At 36.9% G+C, this 20,195-nt stretch overlaps 1 protein-coding gene across 1 annotated transcript in view; it reads left to right on the forward strand.

The window, feature by feature from the left end:
* Positions 1 to 20,195, forward strand: part of prkg2 (protein kinase cGMP-dependent 2) — a 42,538-nt gene that overhangs the window by 14,221 nt on the left and 8,122 nt on the right. Inside the window, exons 5-15 of the mRNA XM_022664866.2 lie at positions 109 to 214; positions 1,900 to 1,963; positions 6,584 to 6,661; positions 10,808 to 10,902; positions 12,389 to 12,457; positions 12,552 to 12,650; positions 15,169 to 15,316; positions 16,023 to 16,159; positions 16,422 to 16,511; positions 18,638 to 18,779; positions 18,888 to 19,051. Coding sequence (XP_022520587.1) covers positions 109 to 214; positions 1,900 to 1,963; positions 6,584 to 6,661; positions 10,808 to 10,902; positions 12,389 to 12,457; positions 12,552 to 12,650; positions 15,169 to 15,316; positions 16,023 to 16,159; positions 16,422 to 16,511; positions 18,638 to 18,779; positions 18,888 to 19,051 — 1,192 coding nt within the window. The remainder of the gene's footprint in view (positions 1 to 108; positions 215 to 1,899; positions 1,964 to 6,583; positions 6,662 to 10,807; positions 10,903 to 12,388; positions 12,458 to 12,551; positions 12,651 to 15,168; positions 15,317 to 16,022; positions 16,160 to 16,421; positions 16,512 to 18,637; positions 18,780 to 18,887; positions 19,052 to 20,195) is intronic.

A 20,195-nucleotide genomic window follows, 5' to 3' on the forward strand; every position in this document is an offset into this window, starting at 1 on the left:
GGTGCCTGGTTCACTGCAAGTTAATCTGGTCCCACGCAGCGAGGTGGAGGTCAAGCCCCGGCAGCACGCTGGCATTTCCCCTTACCTGCTGTTTTGTTGTGGTTGCAGCGGCCAGCGGTGTCAGGACCTGGGTCCTCGACCGAGAGGTCTTCCACAACATCATGCGGATGACCGCCGAGGCTCGGCATGAGCAGCACCGCAGCTTCCTCAGAAGGTGATCCAACCATCATATTGCTCCCTGTGGTCCAGGCTTGCATCAAATAACAATAGGCCTACCTACTGCCATGGTCATCAAAGAGAGATTTCCTTACCTATGACTAAATAAAATGAAATGAGAAGAAGAAGCATACATTTAGATTCCTAAATAGCTTGAGTTCAGCTATGAGTTATGTAGGAGTTGGTCTAAGAAGAATTGGCCTAAACCTGTTTTTTTTTATTCTGGTCTTTGGACTTGAGACCCAGCGTCCTCATATGAGGACATTACATTTCTGTTTCTCTGCAGCATTATATAAAGGTTGACCCTTTAGCCTCATTCTAAGACACTGCCTGTACTATCTAGTGGTCACATGACAACATTATAGTTAAGTGATTGAAAACAAAATGGCGGGAATCCCAGTCAAAAGTTTCTACAGCCAGTCCAGAGAAAAAAATCTAATTTACATTCTGTAGAATGCTAAAATCTTGTTCTTGGACTTGGGTGCTTCTGATACCAAATGGCAAGAAACATTTTAAAATGTTAATATTTTGCAAAGTGTTGCAAAAACAACTTCCCATAAAAGGTTTTTATACTTGTTAGGTCCTCCCGAATAGAAGAAACTAAAGTCTGGGTCTCAGGAGGATATACTGTTTTCATGCCTGAAAGCCTGGACCAGAGTCTGAACTAAAGTTTATGTTCTTGTTACATTGTATAGCCTTTATTTAGACCAGTTTAGGAAATAAGTGCACTAAAAAACCTATTTAGCTATGTGCTGTCATTATTACCTATTAGACTGCGTCTGCCTATACTGTACACTGATTGGTTCGTAGAATGTTGATAGAATTTGCCAAATTGCCTTCCAGGTGTTATACTGAATCTCAATCTCAGTCCCTTCACCTGCATGCATGTCACACAGCAGAATGAGCATAACAGATTACCCTTGGATTTCTTTTATTTCTGTATGTAAAAATGGATGATCTACAGTTACAATAGATATAGAAGTCATGCGCTCAAGTGTTTATACCCATACTAATATGTCACATTTTTTGAAGTAAATTGAGTCACATTTTAACACCAGTACTACTTTCTCTTCTTCTTCTTCTGGTTCTTCTTCTTCTTCTTCTGTTTTTTAATGTTTGTCAATAGCCTGACCTAACTTTCTGTAATTGGTTCAAAATCTGAACCATCTAGAAAAAGGCTTTCACACTGCAAACAAACCAGACCATGGTTTCATATTGACCATGATTCAGTGCCTTTCACACCTGCTATTTTGGTTTGGAACAAACTAAACCCAAAAAGTTTACATCAAAAACACCTGATTCAACTACTCAGTAAAGTGAGTTGAAGTAGTTTTGCTATAGCAGGCATATTAAAAACAAAACTATGCTGTTACTCCAGGACCAGTATTAGGAGCATCTGGCCTGGAAGGATGACCTTCTTGACATTATATATATATACAATTTAGATAGAAAACATGACTGGAACCCAATGAATAGGATGTTGTTTGAGAGCTAAGCTAGTTATGCTAATAGGGAAAAAAATAAATCATTGAGATAATTAAATTTGAGCTGAAATAAACACAAAAACGTCACACGAGTGTTTTGTGTTATCCTCATACCACATATCTTCTCAAAGAGATCTCTAGTCTGTTCTACAGACGCCTGACAGTCACTGATTGCTTCTTTTCCTCTTCTTAATTCCAGCGTTTCACTTCTGGCCAGTCTTCCAGAAGATAAACTGACTAAGATCGTGGACTGCTTGGAGGTGGTAAGTCAAGATCTTATCTCCACTTGGTTGATTTCACATCCTATTGAACACGAAGCCAGAGAACTGTTCCACCCACCATCAATGATCCTTTTGTTCGACAGGGCAGATATTGCGTCTGTCATCTCCTGGCCCAGTAGATTGTTATCCTAATTATTTGACATTGTTGCTGTAATTATTTGACTAAGGCCAAGTAAAATGTTCCTGATTTGAAGGGCCGAGGGTGGAAGTCAGAGAGGGGGGGGGGGGGGGTGGTGGTAGGTGTGGACTGTGATTTGTTAAAGATGTGCGTGACAGCCAATTCAAGCTGCTGACTGATTTATTCCATGGCTCTCGGAGGGGCCAAAGCAAGTTTTTCTAAAAGAGTGTGGGCTTTGTCAGCTTTGTGTCAAATAACCCTCCTCGCATTCCCCACCTTCTGAAAAAACTTCAAGGACATTCCTCTCGATTGTCGGTCCCCGGGGTCGAATGGGAGAATTCTGTTATTCAATCATTCCGATGGAGTTGATTATATTCCCTCCCGAGGGGATGGGAAGCAGTGTAACTCAATAGTGGCACAGATGTTTCGGACTGCAAAATGCAGATAATGTGGAGCTCTATCATTAAACAGTGGGGATTGGAATGTGGCGAGGGAGTCTTAGAGTGGACAAATGTTTTGGAGTTCCTGCTGTAGAGAGGTCCAGGGCTCGCCTGGAGAACTTCTCAGATGAAACGAGAGCAGAGTCCAGCCAGGAGGATGCGTGCTTGGGTCGTGGATGTGCTGATAGCAATCACGCTTATCTGTTGAGAGTGACCAGAACTAATGTGGCTTTTTGCAGCCTTCAAGAATCTGCTCTCAAAGAATTTGTGAAGGATGTAGATACTTAATGGTGATCTAATGTGGTTTGCAGTTTATTCAGATTCAATGGAGAGGTGCAATGTTCGAAAAAAGTGAAAAATATAACTAAAACTAATAGAAACTGTAATTAAAATAAAAAAAACAGTAACTGACTGGAACTGAATTGAGAGTTTATAAAACTAACTAAAATTTGCTGAAATTAGTGATTAGAATATGAGCGTGATGGAGATAAAAGGATGTGTTCTGTAGTAAAACAGGTGATACAGTATGTGGAATAAACTCCAAACAGCTATAAGTCCATTTGAGAAGCAGCATAAGAGCGCTAACTGTGAGAAGTAGGAGGATGAACCGATAAATCTCTATCTCTCTCTCTCTCTCTCTCTCTGTCTCTTACTCACACTTAGTTTTGCATTGATATGGTAAAAAAGCTGTATCTGTTTTTTTTGTGCTGGGTGTCCATTGAGTTGATAATTTTGGTGAAAATGAGTGAAACCTGTAGAGTTTTTTGGGTTTCTGGGTTTGTTTATGTGTTTCTCAGATTAAGCTCTCTGATGTGATGTGTGTTTCTGAAGATTCACGTGTGTTCTATTGGCTATTTTAGGCTGCAGTATTACATATATATTTTTTTGCACTTAAGGCTGCTAGCTTGTGGAGTGTTACAGTTTTTGTGGACAGTTGTTTGTTTCACAGTAACAAAATATATGTTTTAAATGGTTTCTTTTGCTGAGTTTTATTAGACAACACCTTTTTGAATCCTGCACCTCAAAAATAACCCAAAGTATAAAAAAAACTAAAACTAATACTAGAATTAATAAAAACGAACTAGAACTAAACACTAATAAAAAATAAAAACTAATAAAAACTAACTGAATTGGAGAAGAAAATGTGAAAACGGGATAAAATTAAACTTTAATGAAAAATGTAAAACTATTATAACCTTAATATACACTGCAGGTCAAGCTACAGGATATGATACTAGTTCATGTCACATAAAAGCATAAGGATGCTACACTAATCTGTGTTATTATGACCTCCTGAATTGAACATGGATGTGATTTCTGAAAGAGTCACTTGTTTGTTCGAACAAGAACAGACAATTCTGAAGACTTCTGAAGTTCAGAAGAGGCCAGACACAATCATTACCGCTCTCTTCGCTGTCCACTGAGGGTGGTAATGTTTTCTGTGACATATTTCCAGTACTTAGTGAATTGAGGGATGTTAAGTTTTCTCTCAACTTTGGAAATGGAACATCCGTCCATCTGTCACCCACTATCAGGTGTTCTGTGTTCGGAAGATGGTGTCAGTGAGGTCAGTCTAACATGTCAGTAATAGCGAAGGCCACAGCATATGATGAACCTTCCTCCATTAACAACAACATACCAGTTAGTGACTCTTCTTTGATCTGTGAATAGGGGCACTGTTATCCAGGAACAGACCACCCCCATCAGGACAGAAACAGTCGATGATCATCACCAGAATAACTTTGTATTGATCTGCATTCACAATTCATTCCCTCTAAGGGGATAATCAGACTCAAACTATGCCAGTAAATATTCCCTCCATAGCATTAGAGAACCAGTGGAGCTCCTCACTGTGGGAGTTAAGGATAGAAGCTCTGTGTTGGTGGAGTATTCTTATTGACACTGTATGTTTGCCTCCTGTATTGATGTTCTCAATCAGCTGAGGAGCAAGAGCTCTTCTGTTTTTCCTTAAATATCACGCCAATGCTCGACAATCATGCTTTGTAGGCGCTTTGATTGTAGGCGTTTAACCACAATTTAAATCCTACCAACTCCTTACTGATGTCTCTATTAGCAAAAGCTTCTTCTTTAACTTCTTGCAAACTCATTTACATCTTTTCTTCCTGCCAAACTAATCCAAAATAACTTCATCAAAATCATGGTCATGCCCATGATGAGCTATTACAGAATGGAACTCCTTACCTGACTCACCGCTCAAAAAAGAATATATATTTTATGTTTAAAAAAACAACTTAAAAAACACAATTTGACTGATTCCTGACTGTTAAATTAAATAAATAAAAGTGAAAAGTAGAGTAGGGAAATAATTTTTTTAGCGGCAATAGTGAGGTTACTGGATTTATAGTGACGCTTTTTCATTTCATTCATTTTTTTCTACTTTTTTTGTACTTTTTCTACTTCTTGTGTTTTCTTACGTACCTCTGTCTGTTTCTTTTCTTTTATATACATTTGGAATATACTTAGAGTATGTTTTCTTTTTATTTTTGTGTGTATGTATAATTTTTGTGTGTTTTATGTCTGATGGATCCCAGGAAGATTAGCTTCTATCATTATAGGAGCTAATGGGGATCCAAATAAAGTAAACAAATAAACAGTGATATGAAAAAGTTTGGGCATCCATGATTATTTTTCTGATTTTAATAAATGTAAATCAATGGTTATTCAGAACAACAATTTTAATTAAATATATCATATAGCAGAAGAACACCGTGATATTTAAGGTTTATAGGATTTTCAGGAAGTGTGCAATAATTCTTTAAACAAAATTAGGCAGGTGCATAAATTTGGAAACCCCGACAGAAAAAGTATATCAATATTTAGTAGATCCTCCTTTTGCAGAAATAACAGCATTTATCTAAATGCTTCCTATAGCTTCCAATGAGAGTCCATTGACAAAGGTATTTTGGACCATTCTTCTTTACAAATCTACAAATCTCCAGTTCAGTCAGGTTTGATGGTTTCCGAGCATGAACAGCCTGAATAGTGCGCTGAGTAGTTAAACGATGCACAGTGACTCCATCTGCAGTAAGATGATGTAGAGCTGATCTGTGGGATGACTATGACTGTTCTCATGATCCTTCTTCCCTGATTATCTAAGATTTTTCTTGTTCTGCCACTTCAGGTCTTAACTAGAACTGTGCCTGTGGTTCTTCCATTCCCTCACTATGTTCCTCACAGTGAAAAGTGACAGCTGAAATCAGCTGAAAGGTCATTTGAGAGTTATGTTTTGAGGCTCCCATGTTGCCATTCCTAAGAAGAGAAGATGCAAAGAGGAGAAAAAAACTTGCAATTGGCACCTTAAAACTTTTCTTTTAATTAAATTCATCTGTGTTTCAAGGGTCAATGAGCTTACGTAACTAATTTTGTGTTCCAATAATTAGTGCTAAAGGTATTCAAATCCATTAAATTACAAAGGTGCCCAAGTGTATGCACCTGCCTTATTTAGTTTAAAGAATTATTGCACACTTTATGTGCAAATCCTTTAAACTTCATTTCACTTCTCAAACATCACTATGTTCATCTGCTATATGATATATTTTTTTTACTGAAATTGTTGATCAGAACAACCAGAGATTTCTAAAGGAAAATCGTGAAAATCATCAGGTGTGCCCAAACTTTGTCATATCACTGTATACAGCAGAGCTTGGTGGAAAAAATGCTTAATTGCTTGAATTATCCATAACCACTGTTATTAAATGTTAAATATTAAACAATGGGTTTAAGTTCATCGGCTTATTAGAAGTACCTGAATGTCAGGAAAAGGACAATCTGAGGAGCTGAGCTAATAAAGTTATACAGTTATACACCAATGAGCCATAAGTTAATATACCCACGAAATATATGTTTACAAACCTTTGATTAGGAGAGATAGCTGTGCCGATTATAGCTTCCTGTCGTAGCTCTGAGTGGAGCTCAACAGTCTTCCTGTGGTCTCCTGTGGGACTGACTCTACGGGAACAGGTCAGCAGTGACTCAAAGGGAAATCAATAACTAAATGAGATCTTTCTTGTATTTCCTCATTAGGAATATTATGACAAAGGCGACTATGTCATCCGGGAGGGAGAGGAAGGAAACACGTTCTACATTATTGCCAGGGGAAAGGTAATGTCTGCAGTGCACACATTTCTTTTTATTCAGTTACACCTCAGACAGTTTACTTTCGACTGAAAACTATAAGTAGGGAAAACAGATTCTACATAGTCAATACCATAATAAAGTTTGTTGCTGATTTTAAAATACTTTAAAATATCTCAACACTATTCAAAATAAAAAAACTATATTTTGAGGCAGCAACTCCCCAATCTATACTGTTCATACAATTGTGTCATTAGAAGTTTACCTACACTCATCATGGATTACATTGGGCTTCAAATGGATTATTTAGACTGTTGGGGGTTGGGTAGTGATGGGGTATATACTGTATATACTGTAAATACACCCATAAAGTAAAAATTGGAATTTAGTGTCCTGCAGTCCCACTGTCACGGTCTTGTCCTGTTTTTACGTTTCTCTGGTCTGTCCCTGTGTTTATTTACTCTCTGCACATGCCCTGTGTGTATCCTGTGTCTCCACCCCTGTCTTCTGTGTGCTTACCTGTTCATTTGTAGCTCTGCCCCCTTGTTACTGGTCCTTGGTGTTTCTAGTTTCTAGTTCTTGTCCATGTGTATAAATAGTCCCGTGGTTGTACGTCTTGCGTAAGTCTCCATGTACTTCATGTTTCTTTGTTTGTTTATTTTGTGTCTGTCAATAATTTTTGCCTTTGCTCTCTAGTTCTTTTTCCTGCTCCAACCTGACACCAACAATGTGTTTTATCAAGATCATGCTCTCTTAACTCTTTGATTAACTGCAGCTAATTGCTTCTTTGTGTTCTACGGTCAGGTTAAGGCTTTCTACTAGATTTTAGAGCACTGTTGTAAGAATTACATTGCATTCAGTGAAAGTGATTGCCACCCCACTTTATTCCCAACTCCCTGACTCATCCCAAAACTATTGGATGCACCACTATCTTTGCAGGGAAGACAGCTTCACTGCTTCTACAGTTCAGTATTAAGGGGCTTTGTTCCCCTCTAGCCTGTGTATGGGATTGGAGCCAATAGGCAAACCTACAGGTTTATCTACCTCACAGATTCCTGTACTGTATTGTATTATCACTACATCTCTACTGGGACAAGATGAGCTGCGTGTGTGCTACTTAAAGTAGCTGTGTGCATTTGGCTATAAAGTCTAAGTAAAAGTTATGGAGAGATGTAGCCACTTTGCAAAGATCTGGAAAAGAGATCAAACTGTTACCTTCAGCTGAGAGAAAATTGGCTTGGATGGTCAGAAGCAACCCAAGAACCACAAAGGCACAGACCTGACAAGAACTGGAAGCAGCTAGAACACCAGTGCCACTGTCAACAGTCAAGTGTGTTTAACATCACCATCCACTAAGAGGCAAACCTAGGTTTGCAGCGGACCACATTGATAAAGACAATTTTATGGCCAGATGAGACAGATTGGGTAAGACATTCAACCCCAAGAAACCCCACAATACCAACTGTTAAGCATGGTGGTGGTAATCATTTAGTCCCATGGTGCAATGGACAATGCTGAAATCACTACTACAAACTGTACAGCGGGCAAGACTTTCATAGTTTTTGTTTTACTTTTACCAGACATGGATATACTTTAGAGTAGTGAGAGGTGAAACAAGTTTTATATTTCCTCTTTTTGGAAGGCTCTGACACTGCCTTCACCGTCCAGAAGGGGAAAAATACTGCCCGCCCACACTATAAATTGATTGGCTGACTCCTAGACTATTTGTAGAGAACAGGCCAATCAGAGCCCTTTCTGGTTTGCATGCAATTCATGAATATGCACACGAGGGGAGCACCTTTCTTTTCCCCTCCTTCTCTTTCACAAATGGGATTGGGGGAAAAAGTCTCTGTGTCGTCTGTGTACGTGTTTATGCTCACCCTTGGGCCACTCGTTCCAGATTCTGGGAGGTTTTATCTGACTTGCATGCATCAGGGAGCCGTTATTGATATGCAGTAGACTCCCGCAACTTCCGGGAGACCTGGGATGTACTAAATGCTGAAGGTCTCACAGACGCCAAGAGATACATCTCTGCTGTTCCAAAAACACAGGAAATTCAACTCCAATCTGCTTAAAACCATATATACTTCCCATAGAAGTGTTGGGATCCTGATCTGTGGGTCTATGGATCGGTGCAGTGGTAGGACTTTGCTTTTTAAGCTTGAATGAATTTAACCAAGAAAGTCCTAGGAGAAATTTGAGCTTGGGAATCAGTGCACATTCCAAAAGGATACTGTAACTCAAAGTCCACCAATGCCTTGTTTCAGAAGATGTTGATACATGATAAATCAAATCAAATTAAGTATTGGGACTGTAGATTTATCATTGAACTGTATAAAAACAACATTAATATATGACAGCCATCCTTTTTAGTCTAGGGATTAGTCCTGGCTCTCATCTCTTTTACTGATGGTTCGATATCCACTATTTAGTATTTATCTTTAACCTATTTTCTATTAATACCCCATTGCTAAACCAGCATTCACTAACCAGGCCTAACCATTCCAATGGAACCTACACAGTCCTACACCAGTCTAAAGCTTGTTCCAATGGGCACTTTCCCTCAACACCACTGACCCTCAGAGGGGCTGTATAGGAAACGCTGGTCCATTTCTGTGGGAGGTAGAGCGTGTTAAGATAAATCAGTAACTTGACACTGGAGGGGTTAAGAGACAGAGGTCTCCGCTGGGAAGTGACAGGAACCGTTTAGCATGAGCTATCCGGGTTTGGATCCCCTTTTGGGCCCCCACCATCGCTGCAGCTCTAATTGGGAGGTGGGGGAGGACAGATGTTTTTTTCTGAGGGGGGATTTAAGTGGCGGAAATGATGCTTCTCGTCAGCCTGTCGCCACCCTGTCCAAGACAGAGTGTTGGGAATAGGGCCATTAGTGTTAGCCACCGAAAAGCTGGCTGTCAGGTCAAGAGGGTCGGCGTTGGATCACTTTACAGGAGCAAGGCGGAAGTTGATACCCCGTTATGGACAGAGCAAAATAAATAAATTATAATACAGTGCTTAGCATGATATTCATTAAATGTATTTCATTTTGTCTTTTATTTTGCATTTTAATAATTTCAGTCCAGAATAAAAACTTCTTGAATAACCATAAAAAAAATGGTACACCACCAAAACTTCCCCATAAATGGAGCACCCTAACTGTTCCTATAAAAAGCTCTAGAAAAATTAAGAGACCACTTCAGTTTCTGAATCAGTTTTTTTCTGATTTTGCTATTAATAGGTATAATTTTGAGTAAAATGAACATTGTTGTTTTATTCTATAAACATATTCCAAATAAAAATATTCTCATTTAGAGCATTTATTTGCAGAAAATGAGAAATGGCTGAAATAACAAAAAAGATGTAGATCTTTCAGATAAATAATGCAAAGAAAACAAGTTTATATTTATAAAGTTTTAACAGTTCAGAAATCAATATTTGGTAGAGCATCCCTGGTTTTTAACCACATTGTTTATGCATCTTGGCATGTTCTCCTCCACGAGTCTTACACACTTCTTTTGGATAACTTTATGCGACTCCTGGTGCAAAATTTCGGTTTATTTGGTTTGATGGTTTGTGATCATCCATCTTTCTCTTGATTACATTCCAGAGGTTTTCAATTTGGTAAAATCAAAGAAAGTCATCCTTTTTAAGTGGTCTCTTATTTTCTTCCAGAGTTGTATAAGGAAGCAAAAAGTAGGCCTTGCATGGCTCTAAACATGCAAAAATCATGTACTACTTTCCCCTAATTAATAACGAATGTCTTTTGTGTGTAACGTGAAATAAATCAATCATCGTGTCACTTGTAATCCCATTTAGTTTTTTTAATATTATAATTACTTACATATTCAGATGTATAAAGGTTCATTCCATTCCAACAATTGGAATTACTTTTTTTCCCAATGATTTTATATTGTATTTATCTTCACTTGAAAAACAAAAGCAAAGATGTTGTGTCTAGAACTGCATCTGTAGTAGAGCTAAAGATGCAATAACACAAGACAGGCCAAGAAACAACAATGCTGAATGGGAAAAGTGTATTCTTTGTATATTATGGCCGCACACTGGGAATGAATCTTGTTGCTGAACCATTAAGATCATTGAATGAGTGTAAAAGACCTCCACTAACCATTTCTACTTTTCAGTAATCGTCATTGATTCTGTTTGTCTGCTGCTTAGGTTAAAGTCACCCAAAGCACAAAGGATCATGAGGAGCCACAGGTCATCAACACCCTGCAGAAAGGAGATTACTTTGGGGAGAAGGCACTTATCAGGTACTCATCTTCACACGTTTATGACACTTCGGCTTTATTTCATCAATAACATTTTGTAATGAAAAAAAAATGTAATCCTGGCTAGTGTGTGCACAAATGGTTAAAAATTCAGTTCTGCTGCAGCTGATTGACTCTGTTTTCTCCCCACTTTCCCATCCTCATTCATGCAATTCTTATCAATAATCAAAGGTACATGTTTTAAATGCGCTAAGAGTGGGACCCACTGATATTGAGGGTTGAATGTACTATTTTTAATATATAGTTATAAGCTACCAATGTTGCAAATGCTTTTTGTCACATTAAAGTTTATATAACTAGTTCTGTAACTTCTTTAGGTATTAAAAGAAAGAAAGACAGAAACAATGAGAAATATACTGTAAAAAGAAGTTTCTGTAGAACTGTCAGTCCTGTCATTGTCTGTCTGCCTGCCACAGACTCTAGTTCAATTCAGTAACAAAAGACTCCACTTCCCAGGATGCACCTGCATCTAACCTTGCCTGAACATGTGAAGCTTCGTCGTTCTAACTCGCCAGGTGTCTAATAATATTCACCTGGTCCTCCTAGTATAAATAGGCCCCTGTTTCAGTCCCAAGTTGCCCGGTATTTAATCTCTTTCCAAAGCTCTTCTTCCCCGCTCTTCCTTTGTTGTTTTATTTTTGTAATCAACACTTTTTTGTATATATGGCCCCCATTTTATTCCCTAGCCTATTGTTGTTGTGTTAGCTTTCTAGTTGCTGACATATTTTATTATTGGATATCCTGTATATGACCTCTTTGCCTGCCCATTCTGGTATGTTGTTTTTCTTTGCTGCCCTTTTGTTACTGACCTTGCCTGTCCCTGACCAATTTTAGAAGTTTAGCCCTGTATTTTATACATTAAAATAAATCCAATGATTATGACTAATTAATTTGGTATATATATATATATATATATATATATATATATATATATATATATATATATATATATATATTCTAAAATCTACTGTGCTGATTATTTGCAGTAGCTAATTTATTGTTATTGTAAATGATTTCATAATAAACACCATGAACTGCACTTTAAAACTGTTGAAACATTACACTTACTGGACAGACTGGAAATCCAGATAAAATCTGCTTTGTTTCTAATAATGCTTTATTCTAAAATAACTTGTTCTGGGAGAAGGTGGTAGGTCTACCAAAGGAGCATGAATAGACTTTAGTTGCATATTTGACAATATTGTGGACAAATTTGTCTTCGTTCCATATAATTCATTCATTCCTTCCATACAGAAGGGTATTAAACAGTCTTGTTCATGATTCTTACAGTCATTCATAAATATAATGTCAACATATACAGTGTGGCACAAGGTAATGATATAATGTCTGAGCAGTCTACATTAATAATTAATTCATTAGGATGATTCATCTTTCCAGGAGAGCTCCAGTGAGGTTTCAGTCAGGTCTAAACCCATAACATAGAGGCTTTCCTTCTCTTTCTTTTCAGTGATGATGTGAGATCAGCTAATATCATTGCAGATGAGGATGGAGTTGAATGTCTGGTCATTGACCGAGAGTAAGAACACACTCTTCCCCGCTCTGCATGCTTTATATTATGAATGTTTGGGCTGTACTGTTTTTCTAATTCTCTCCCTCGTTTTTCTTATCAGAACGTTCACTCAGACTGTTGGCACCTTTGATGAACTAAAGAAATATCTCCAAGGCTACGTTGAGACTTTAGCACGTGACGACAAAAAGAGAAATGCCAAGTGAGTACTTTTTTTTATTTGAGTTAAATACACACATAAATTATATATATATATATATATATATATATATATATATATATCACATAATATACAGTTTTTAAGAGACCACTTCCAGTTCTGAATCTGTTTTTCTGATTTTGCTATTTATAGGTTTATGTTTGGGCAAAATGAACTGTGTTGTTTTATTCTATAAACTACCGACAACATTTCTCCCAAATTCCAAATAAAAATATTTTAATTCATAGCATTTATTTTCAGAAAATGAGAAAAAGATGCAGAGCTTTCAGACCCTAAATAATGCAAAGAAAAGAAGTTCATATTCATAAAGTTTTAAGAGTTAATAAATAATTAATTAATATTTCGTGGAATAACTCACATGCACGGAATTAATCACATGCATCTTGGGATGTTCTTCTCCACCAGTCTTACACACTGCAACTTTATGCCACTCCTGGTGCAAAAATTCAAGCAGTTCAGTTTGGTTTGATGGCTTGTGATCATCTATCTTTCTCTTGATTATATTCTAGAGGTTTTTTATTTGGTAAAATCAAAGAAACTCATCATTTTTAGGTGGTCTCTTATTTCTTTCTAGAGCTGTAGCAGTTATGTATGACAAACGCACTTATGATAAAACAAATGTTAACTATTTTGAATTTTGTATTATGAATAAAATAAGATTGTCTGGAAAAGAAAACATGAACCTGTTGGTACTATCCCTAATGGCAAACTTAGTACTTAGTTACGGTAGTAATCATCCAACATCTTGGTCTTGCTAATGCTCTTGTCTAAGAGAGCAATCAAATGCTCACAGCAATTCTCCAAAATCAGTAGACAGAAAGTAGAGAGTTTTTCCTGGACAGTAGAGAAAGTTTTTTCATATGTTTTTTGTTCATATGTTTTTTTGTTCATATGAATTCTACATTCTGCTCATTTAATGATTAATATTATGATATAAATGGCTATTTATGTATGTGATAATTTCATGAACTGCGTTTTTTAGTTTAAATATTGACAGGTTAAAATTAAGGGAACTAAAACAGAAAATATCTTCTATTGATAAATACAAACAGGAAATGTATTTAAAGCAAAGCATTTGTATTTTTAAAAGAATGTATCTACAGTGGCTTCCAAAAGTTTTCATATTCCCTGAACTTTTCACTTTTTTTTCACCTTACATCCACAAATGTGCTTTATTGGGATTTTAAGTGATATACCAACACAAATACTTCAATCAATACTTAGTATAGCAACCTTTTGCTGCAATTATAGCTGCATGTTTTTGAGGGTTTTTCTCTACCAGCTTTGCGCATCTTATGACTATTTACCCCTTCTTTACAAAATAGCTCAAGCTCATCCAGGTTGGCCAGGTTGAACATGTGTGAACAGCATTTTTCATGTCTTGCCACAGAATCTTAATGGGATTTAGGCCATGACTGGGCCATTTTAACACAAAAATATTATTTGATCAAAACCTTTCCACTGTAGCTCTGGCTGTATGTTTAGAGTCATTGTCCTATTGGAAGAGAGTCTTCCTCCCGGTCTCAAGTCTTTTGCAGCCTCCAACAGGTTTTCTTCCAGCAGTTTTCTTCCCATAAACTCTGACCACTGTTGCCCAGTGAGGATGGTGTGTTCAGAATGATGAGCAGTGCTAATTTTCCGCACACATAGTTCTTATCTGACCACAGTTGAAAGTTTTGGCCTAAAAAAAAAACTGTTTGGCCTAAAGCCATGTGTCCGCACTATGGCAAACAGCACTTCTTGTATTTTTTTCAACAATGTTTTTGTCTTGCCACTCTTCTATAAAGGCCAGATTTGTGGAGTGCACAATTTATAATTTTCCTGTGGACACATTCTCCTACCTGAGCTTTGAATTTCTTCAGCTCCTCCAGAGTGACCGTGGGCTGCTTTTTTAACTAGTTCAATCGTTACTTAATCTGTCGGTTGGATGGACGGCAATGTCTTGCTAGGTTTGCAGTTGTAAAATACTTTTTCCATTTTTGGATGATAGATGGAACAGAGCTCTTTGGGAGGCTTAAGGCTTGAGATATGTTTTTATAACCTAACTCTGCTTTAAACTTCTCCACAATTTTATCTCTGACCTGTCTGGTGAGTTCCTTGGTCTTCGTGATGCTGTTTGTTCTCTAATGTTTTCTAAGAAATCACTGAGGCCTTCAAAGAACAGCTGTATTTATACTGAGACTAATTACACAGAGCTGCACTCTATTAACTAATTATGTTAATTATGGATTTTATTCAGGGGTTTCAGAGGAAAGCAGGCTGAATACTTTTATTTGATTACAATTTTTAAAACCATGTATCATTTTCATCCCTCTTTATAATTAAATACTAATTTGTGTTGGTCTTTTACTTAAAATCTTAATAAAATAAATTGTTTTATACATATTGTTTAAGGACTCATATATCATTAACATCATTGCCATGTATGGCATTATTTCACAGAGAAATATCAATGCCCTGTTTACTGTAACACTTAAATTGCACACTGTGTTTTTTGCAGGCGGTCAGGGAGCAACACTCCTCCCAGCTCGCCACTGTCCCTTGATCGGATACAACTCAGAGAGAAGAACTTCACATCCACTCTGTCCTTCAGTAACCTGGAGATCATCGCTACTCTTGGGATTGGAGGTTTTGGCAGGGTTGAACTGGTGAGCATCGCCTGTCACTACTTATTGCTTTATACAGCTCTGAAACGAAAATGAGAGACCATTTAAAAATGATTAGTTTATCTGATTTTACCAAATAGAAAACCTCTGGAATATAATCAAGAGGAGGATCGTTGATCAAAAGCTATCAAAACAAACTGAACTACTTAAATTTTTTTACTGGGGGTGGCATAAAGTTATCCAAAAGCAGTGTGTAAGACTGGTGGAGGAGAACATGATGCCATGATGCATGAAAACTGATTAAAAACCAGGGTTATTCCACCAAATATTGATTTCTGAACTCCTAAAACTTTGTGAATATGAACTTGTTTTTTTTTTGCATTATGTGAGGTTTGAAAGCTCTGAATCTTTTTTGTTATTTCAGCCATTTCTCATTTTCTGCAAATAAATGCTCTAAATGACAATATATTTTTTTTTAATTTGGGAGAAATATTGTCTGTAGTTTATAGAATAAAACAGCAATGTTCATTTTACTCAAACATATACCTATAAATAGCAAAATCAGAAACTGAAACTGGTATCTTCATTTTTTCCAGAGCTGTATTTAAATTGTGTTTTATATAAAATGTCTACATTGTCGTAATATAAATAAACTGCATGTGTCTGTAGATTTAAAATATAAAAGATGTCATGTTGAGGGAAATCTGTGCTGTGGAGGTGGTTTTTAATAGCTGTGTGTTCTTCACAGGTTAAAGTGAAGAATGAGAACGTGACATTCGCTCTGAAGTGTATTAAGAAGCGTCATATTGTGGACAACAGACAGGAGGAGCACATTCACTCAGAGAGGAGAATCCTGAGTGAGACCAACTCCCCTTTCATTGTCAAGTAGGTTTAATCACTTAGTGTTTAACAATTTAGTGTTTTTACAGTACTTTTACTTGGCCTGACATATTGTTGCTTTCATGTGATAAACCCTGCATTCTCAAGAAACAGACCTTTTCCCTTCTCATGTTACTAAAGTTACCATATTGGATATACAGTACAAAGATACTGCCTGGGTTATGATACATCCAACAGTATTGCAAGTGTCAGTAAATATTAGACACAAAAAATATCCTATAGCTAAACTGAGTATTCTTTTTTCTAGGATGTACCGTACTTTTAAGGACAGTAAGTATGTGTACATGCTGCTGGAGGCGTGTCTGGGTGGAGAGATCTGGAGTATGCTGAGAGATCGGTATGTGAAATGATTGTATCTGCAAAATGTAACACACACAAATAACAAACATAGTATCCTGTTTAATCCTTTGAACCTCAGCCTATTTTGGTATTTTTTTTGTCAGTTTCCCTTTCACTTGTTATAACACAGTTATGTTTGGATACAGCCACATGCTATTATTATATTTATACCAGAAGACATTAAGCTGCTCAAAAATGTCATCATTTGAGGTGAAAATGCTTCCAGAATTTGTAAATCTTAATGCAATTGATCATGTTTTGATCAAAAAAGAGTTTTATTTTCAGCAATAGTTGGATTAGAGATTATTAGTTGAAAGTATAAGGATTTTGATGATAGGTTGTTACATGGCTTACTACTGTGACAGAATACATGAGCAGCACCAGGCGGATTTATTTTTCTAAATATTCCCACCACTGGGATGCAGATTGCTAAGACCTCAACAGTCATAGCAGGCTAAGGGTTGAGTAATTTCAGCGAATATGTTCAATATATCTACCTTATGAAAGTAATTTAGTACACTGGAAACAATCAGCTGCTTATAATGAAAGAATAAAGCATGGAATATAAAGGTAATCCTATTCTTTAGGTGAATTTCACAATAGATTTCTCAAAAACACTTCAGTTCAGTGTGAGGTCAGTGCTAGTTTTAGAAACAATAGGGTTCCCTGTTTGTCACAATGTATGAATTATGTTGGTGCATTGAAGCATTCCTGAGTAAATAAGCTGTATATACACTGCACGATGTTTGATGCAATTTGCATAAGTGGGGTTCTAAGGGTTAATTACTTACACCTGAAACACAAGGATAAACCAAAATATTAAATGAACTGTGAAGTAACCATGAACTCGTAAGGGCAAACCTCTTTATTAAAGTGAGTGGACCATCATGACCAGATACAAAGAGCTCTCTGAAGCCTTCAGAAATGAGGTTGTAGATGCAGATGAGTCTGGGAAAGGATTTAAATAGATCTTAACTACAGTAATTAACTGATCTTCTACTAATTTACGTTTAAAACATGCTCAGTTCAGAACAGACCACAAGATGCAGGAAGAGGATTCCAACGATCCTAACATTTATTTTGCTGCTGTTAAAGTGAATGTGTATTGTTACTATCAGCGCTTTTTGACATAATATGAATTTGGCACTTGTTGTTTACATTGTTTCAGAATTAAATAATGAACCAGCAGAATTGCTGCAAAATGACTTGAGCCCTATCCCATTGCTCCCCTTGGCTCTACCACTTAGCACTACCCCTCTGTTTTGCTTGTGCGCACCTTGTAAAAATTATGATAACCAATACATTACCATAATTTAATGTGTAGTTTTAATGTTTTATGGCCATTTCCTTCACAACACGCAGTGAAATTACGTTCCTCCGGAACCATGGTGCAACATGGGACAACAAGCAATAGACAACATAAAGTGCAAGAGTGACGACAGTGCAACATAAAACTAAATAACACAAAATAAAAATAAATACAAAAAATACAAAAGAAGAGACAATTTAAATGACAGGACAGTGCAGTACCGATACGGTATATTAATGTGTATAATGGGGATAAGGTGCAGAGATGAGTAACATACTGTAACATATAGAACATATATAATCACAGCAGTTACTGAGGTATAGAGTTTATAGTTATTTGGGAGTAGCGGCAAATATTGCTGATAGGAATAAAGACATTAAAGAATAAAGACATTTAGTTAGTCTCATTAGCTAATTAGCTCATTTTCCAGCAGAGGCTGCGTCATTTAAGGTGGAAAAGAAAAATAAAATAAAATAAAAGGTAATTTCAGTAATTATTCATTGTTGCACCACCTGCCCACTTTCTGAATACATTCAATGCACTAAATTTAACTAGTTATTCAGCAGCTGGGTTGCTGAACTTTATTGTTCCACTGCTATATATCTGTTTTGTGTGGTTGAAGGGTTGTCCCAATTCTTAAGGGGAGCCTTGAAATATTTTATTGAAAGTTAGAAAGATTTTTTCCTTCTTGCTGTTTTAAATGTATTTACTATATAATTAGAATTTTCATATCAGGATTCTCGCGTATGTTAACTTTTACAGAAGTATAGCATATTCTATTTTTCCTCTTCAGTAGAGTTTGTGTTTATTTTTAGGGGAAGTTTTGAGGAGAACACTGCCAAGTTCTGTGTGGGTTGTGTGACTGAAGCATTTGAATACCTCCACAACAAAGCCATCATCTACAGAGACCTGAAACCTGAGAATCTCATGCTGGATTCAGATGGATATGTAAAACTGGTAGGTAAAGAAAACAAGACTGCTAATAATTTCTGTGTTTTGTTTTGTTTTGTTGACTTCCTAACGTAGTATGAGTGATAGCATTGACTCTGATCTGTAATCTGTCAGGTGGATTTTGGCTTTGCCAAGAAGATGAAGTGTGGCCAGAAGACGTGGACGTTCTGTGGAACTCCTGAGTACGTTGCACCGGAGATCATTCTGAATAAAGGTCATGGCCTCAGCGTGGACTTCTGGGCTCTGGGAATCCTGATATTTGAACTTTTGACCGGAAGGTTTGTATTATGTTTGCTAATATCAGTTCTGTTAAAGCGATAATTTGTTGAGAAAATAATTTCAGCCAATTGACCAATTAACACAACTGTAATTATGTAGACAAAACATGTGTAGCCTCTATTGTTTGCTTTTTTATTTTACCATAAAGTTTCAAGATGCACCATGTATGTAAAGAAAAACTATGCTTGAAAGTTACAGTTGAAACAGATAAAGCAGTTTGAGGTTCAGCAGTGGTATGTTGCCTGAGACCTGTAACATGTGATATGTTGTCATGCCAAAAATCATGGGATAGCAGTATGGCACAAAGGGAACACCCACACCTGTATAATACCCACAAGAATATATCCTCTATGGGACAAAAAACCATGAGACACAATACTAGTTTCATAATAGTACATTATAAATTCAATGTATGAAAAAATCAGAATTTGAAACTATCATTACTCGTTTCTAACTGTGAATCATCATGTGTGTCAGGGTGTGCAGGGAGAGGACTGCAGGACTGTATATTGGACTGTAGTCTGTGTGTTCACCGTGTTAAAACAAGCTACATGGGACGAACTACTAGCTAATATTGCCCTGGCTTAACACCCAGGGCTAAGTGTTAGCGGTTAACCGCTAATGCTAATGCTAATGCTCCAGCCTTAGTCCTGGAGACATTCGGGAATCTAAGTTTACTGTAAATAAACGGAAGCTCTTTACTCACTCAAATAAACAGTTTTCAGGATAGAAAGCTGTGTAGATTAACATCCAGTGCTTGTTTGACTTTGAAAGAAAGCCAGCTTTACTTAACTCAGTTATCACCACCACCCAGCGGCAATACCTGCTGAATTAGAAGGGAAACATGGCGATACCCCTGTTCCTTACTATTGTCACTTAGAATGCATCTTATAATCCAGTGCACCTTATGTAAAAAAAAAAAAAAAACAGAAAATAGACGTTCATTGATAGTGTGCCTTATAATCTGGAGCACCTTATAGTGTGGTACGGTAATTTATTTATTACAAACAAGAAAATGAAACAAAACTTATCACAGGGTCTGAAACACAGAGGACACAGAGCCACATGCAGAAAAGCACATGGTTAGGAAAACAGACAGAAACACATAGATAGAAGATAGAAACACAGGGATAGGCCAGAAAA

The sequence above is a fragment of the Astyanax mexicanus genome, chromosome 22, assembly GCF_023375975.1.
Source record: "Astyanax mexicanus isolate ESR-SI-001 chromosome 22, AstMex3_surface, whole genome shotgun sequence".
NCBI lineage: Eukaryota > Metazoa > Chordata > Actinopteri > Characiformes > Acestrorhamphidae > Astyanax > Astyanax mexicanus.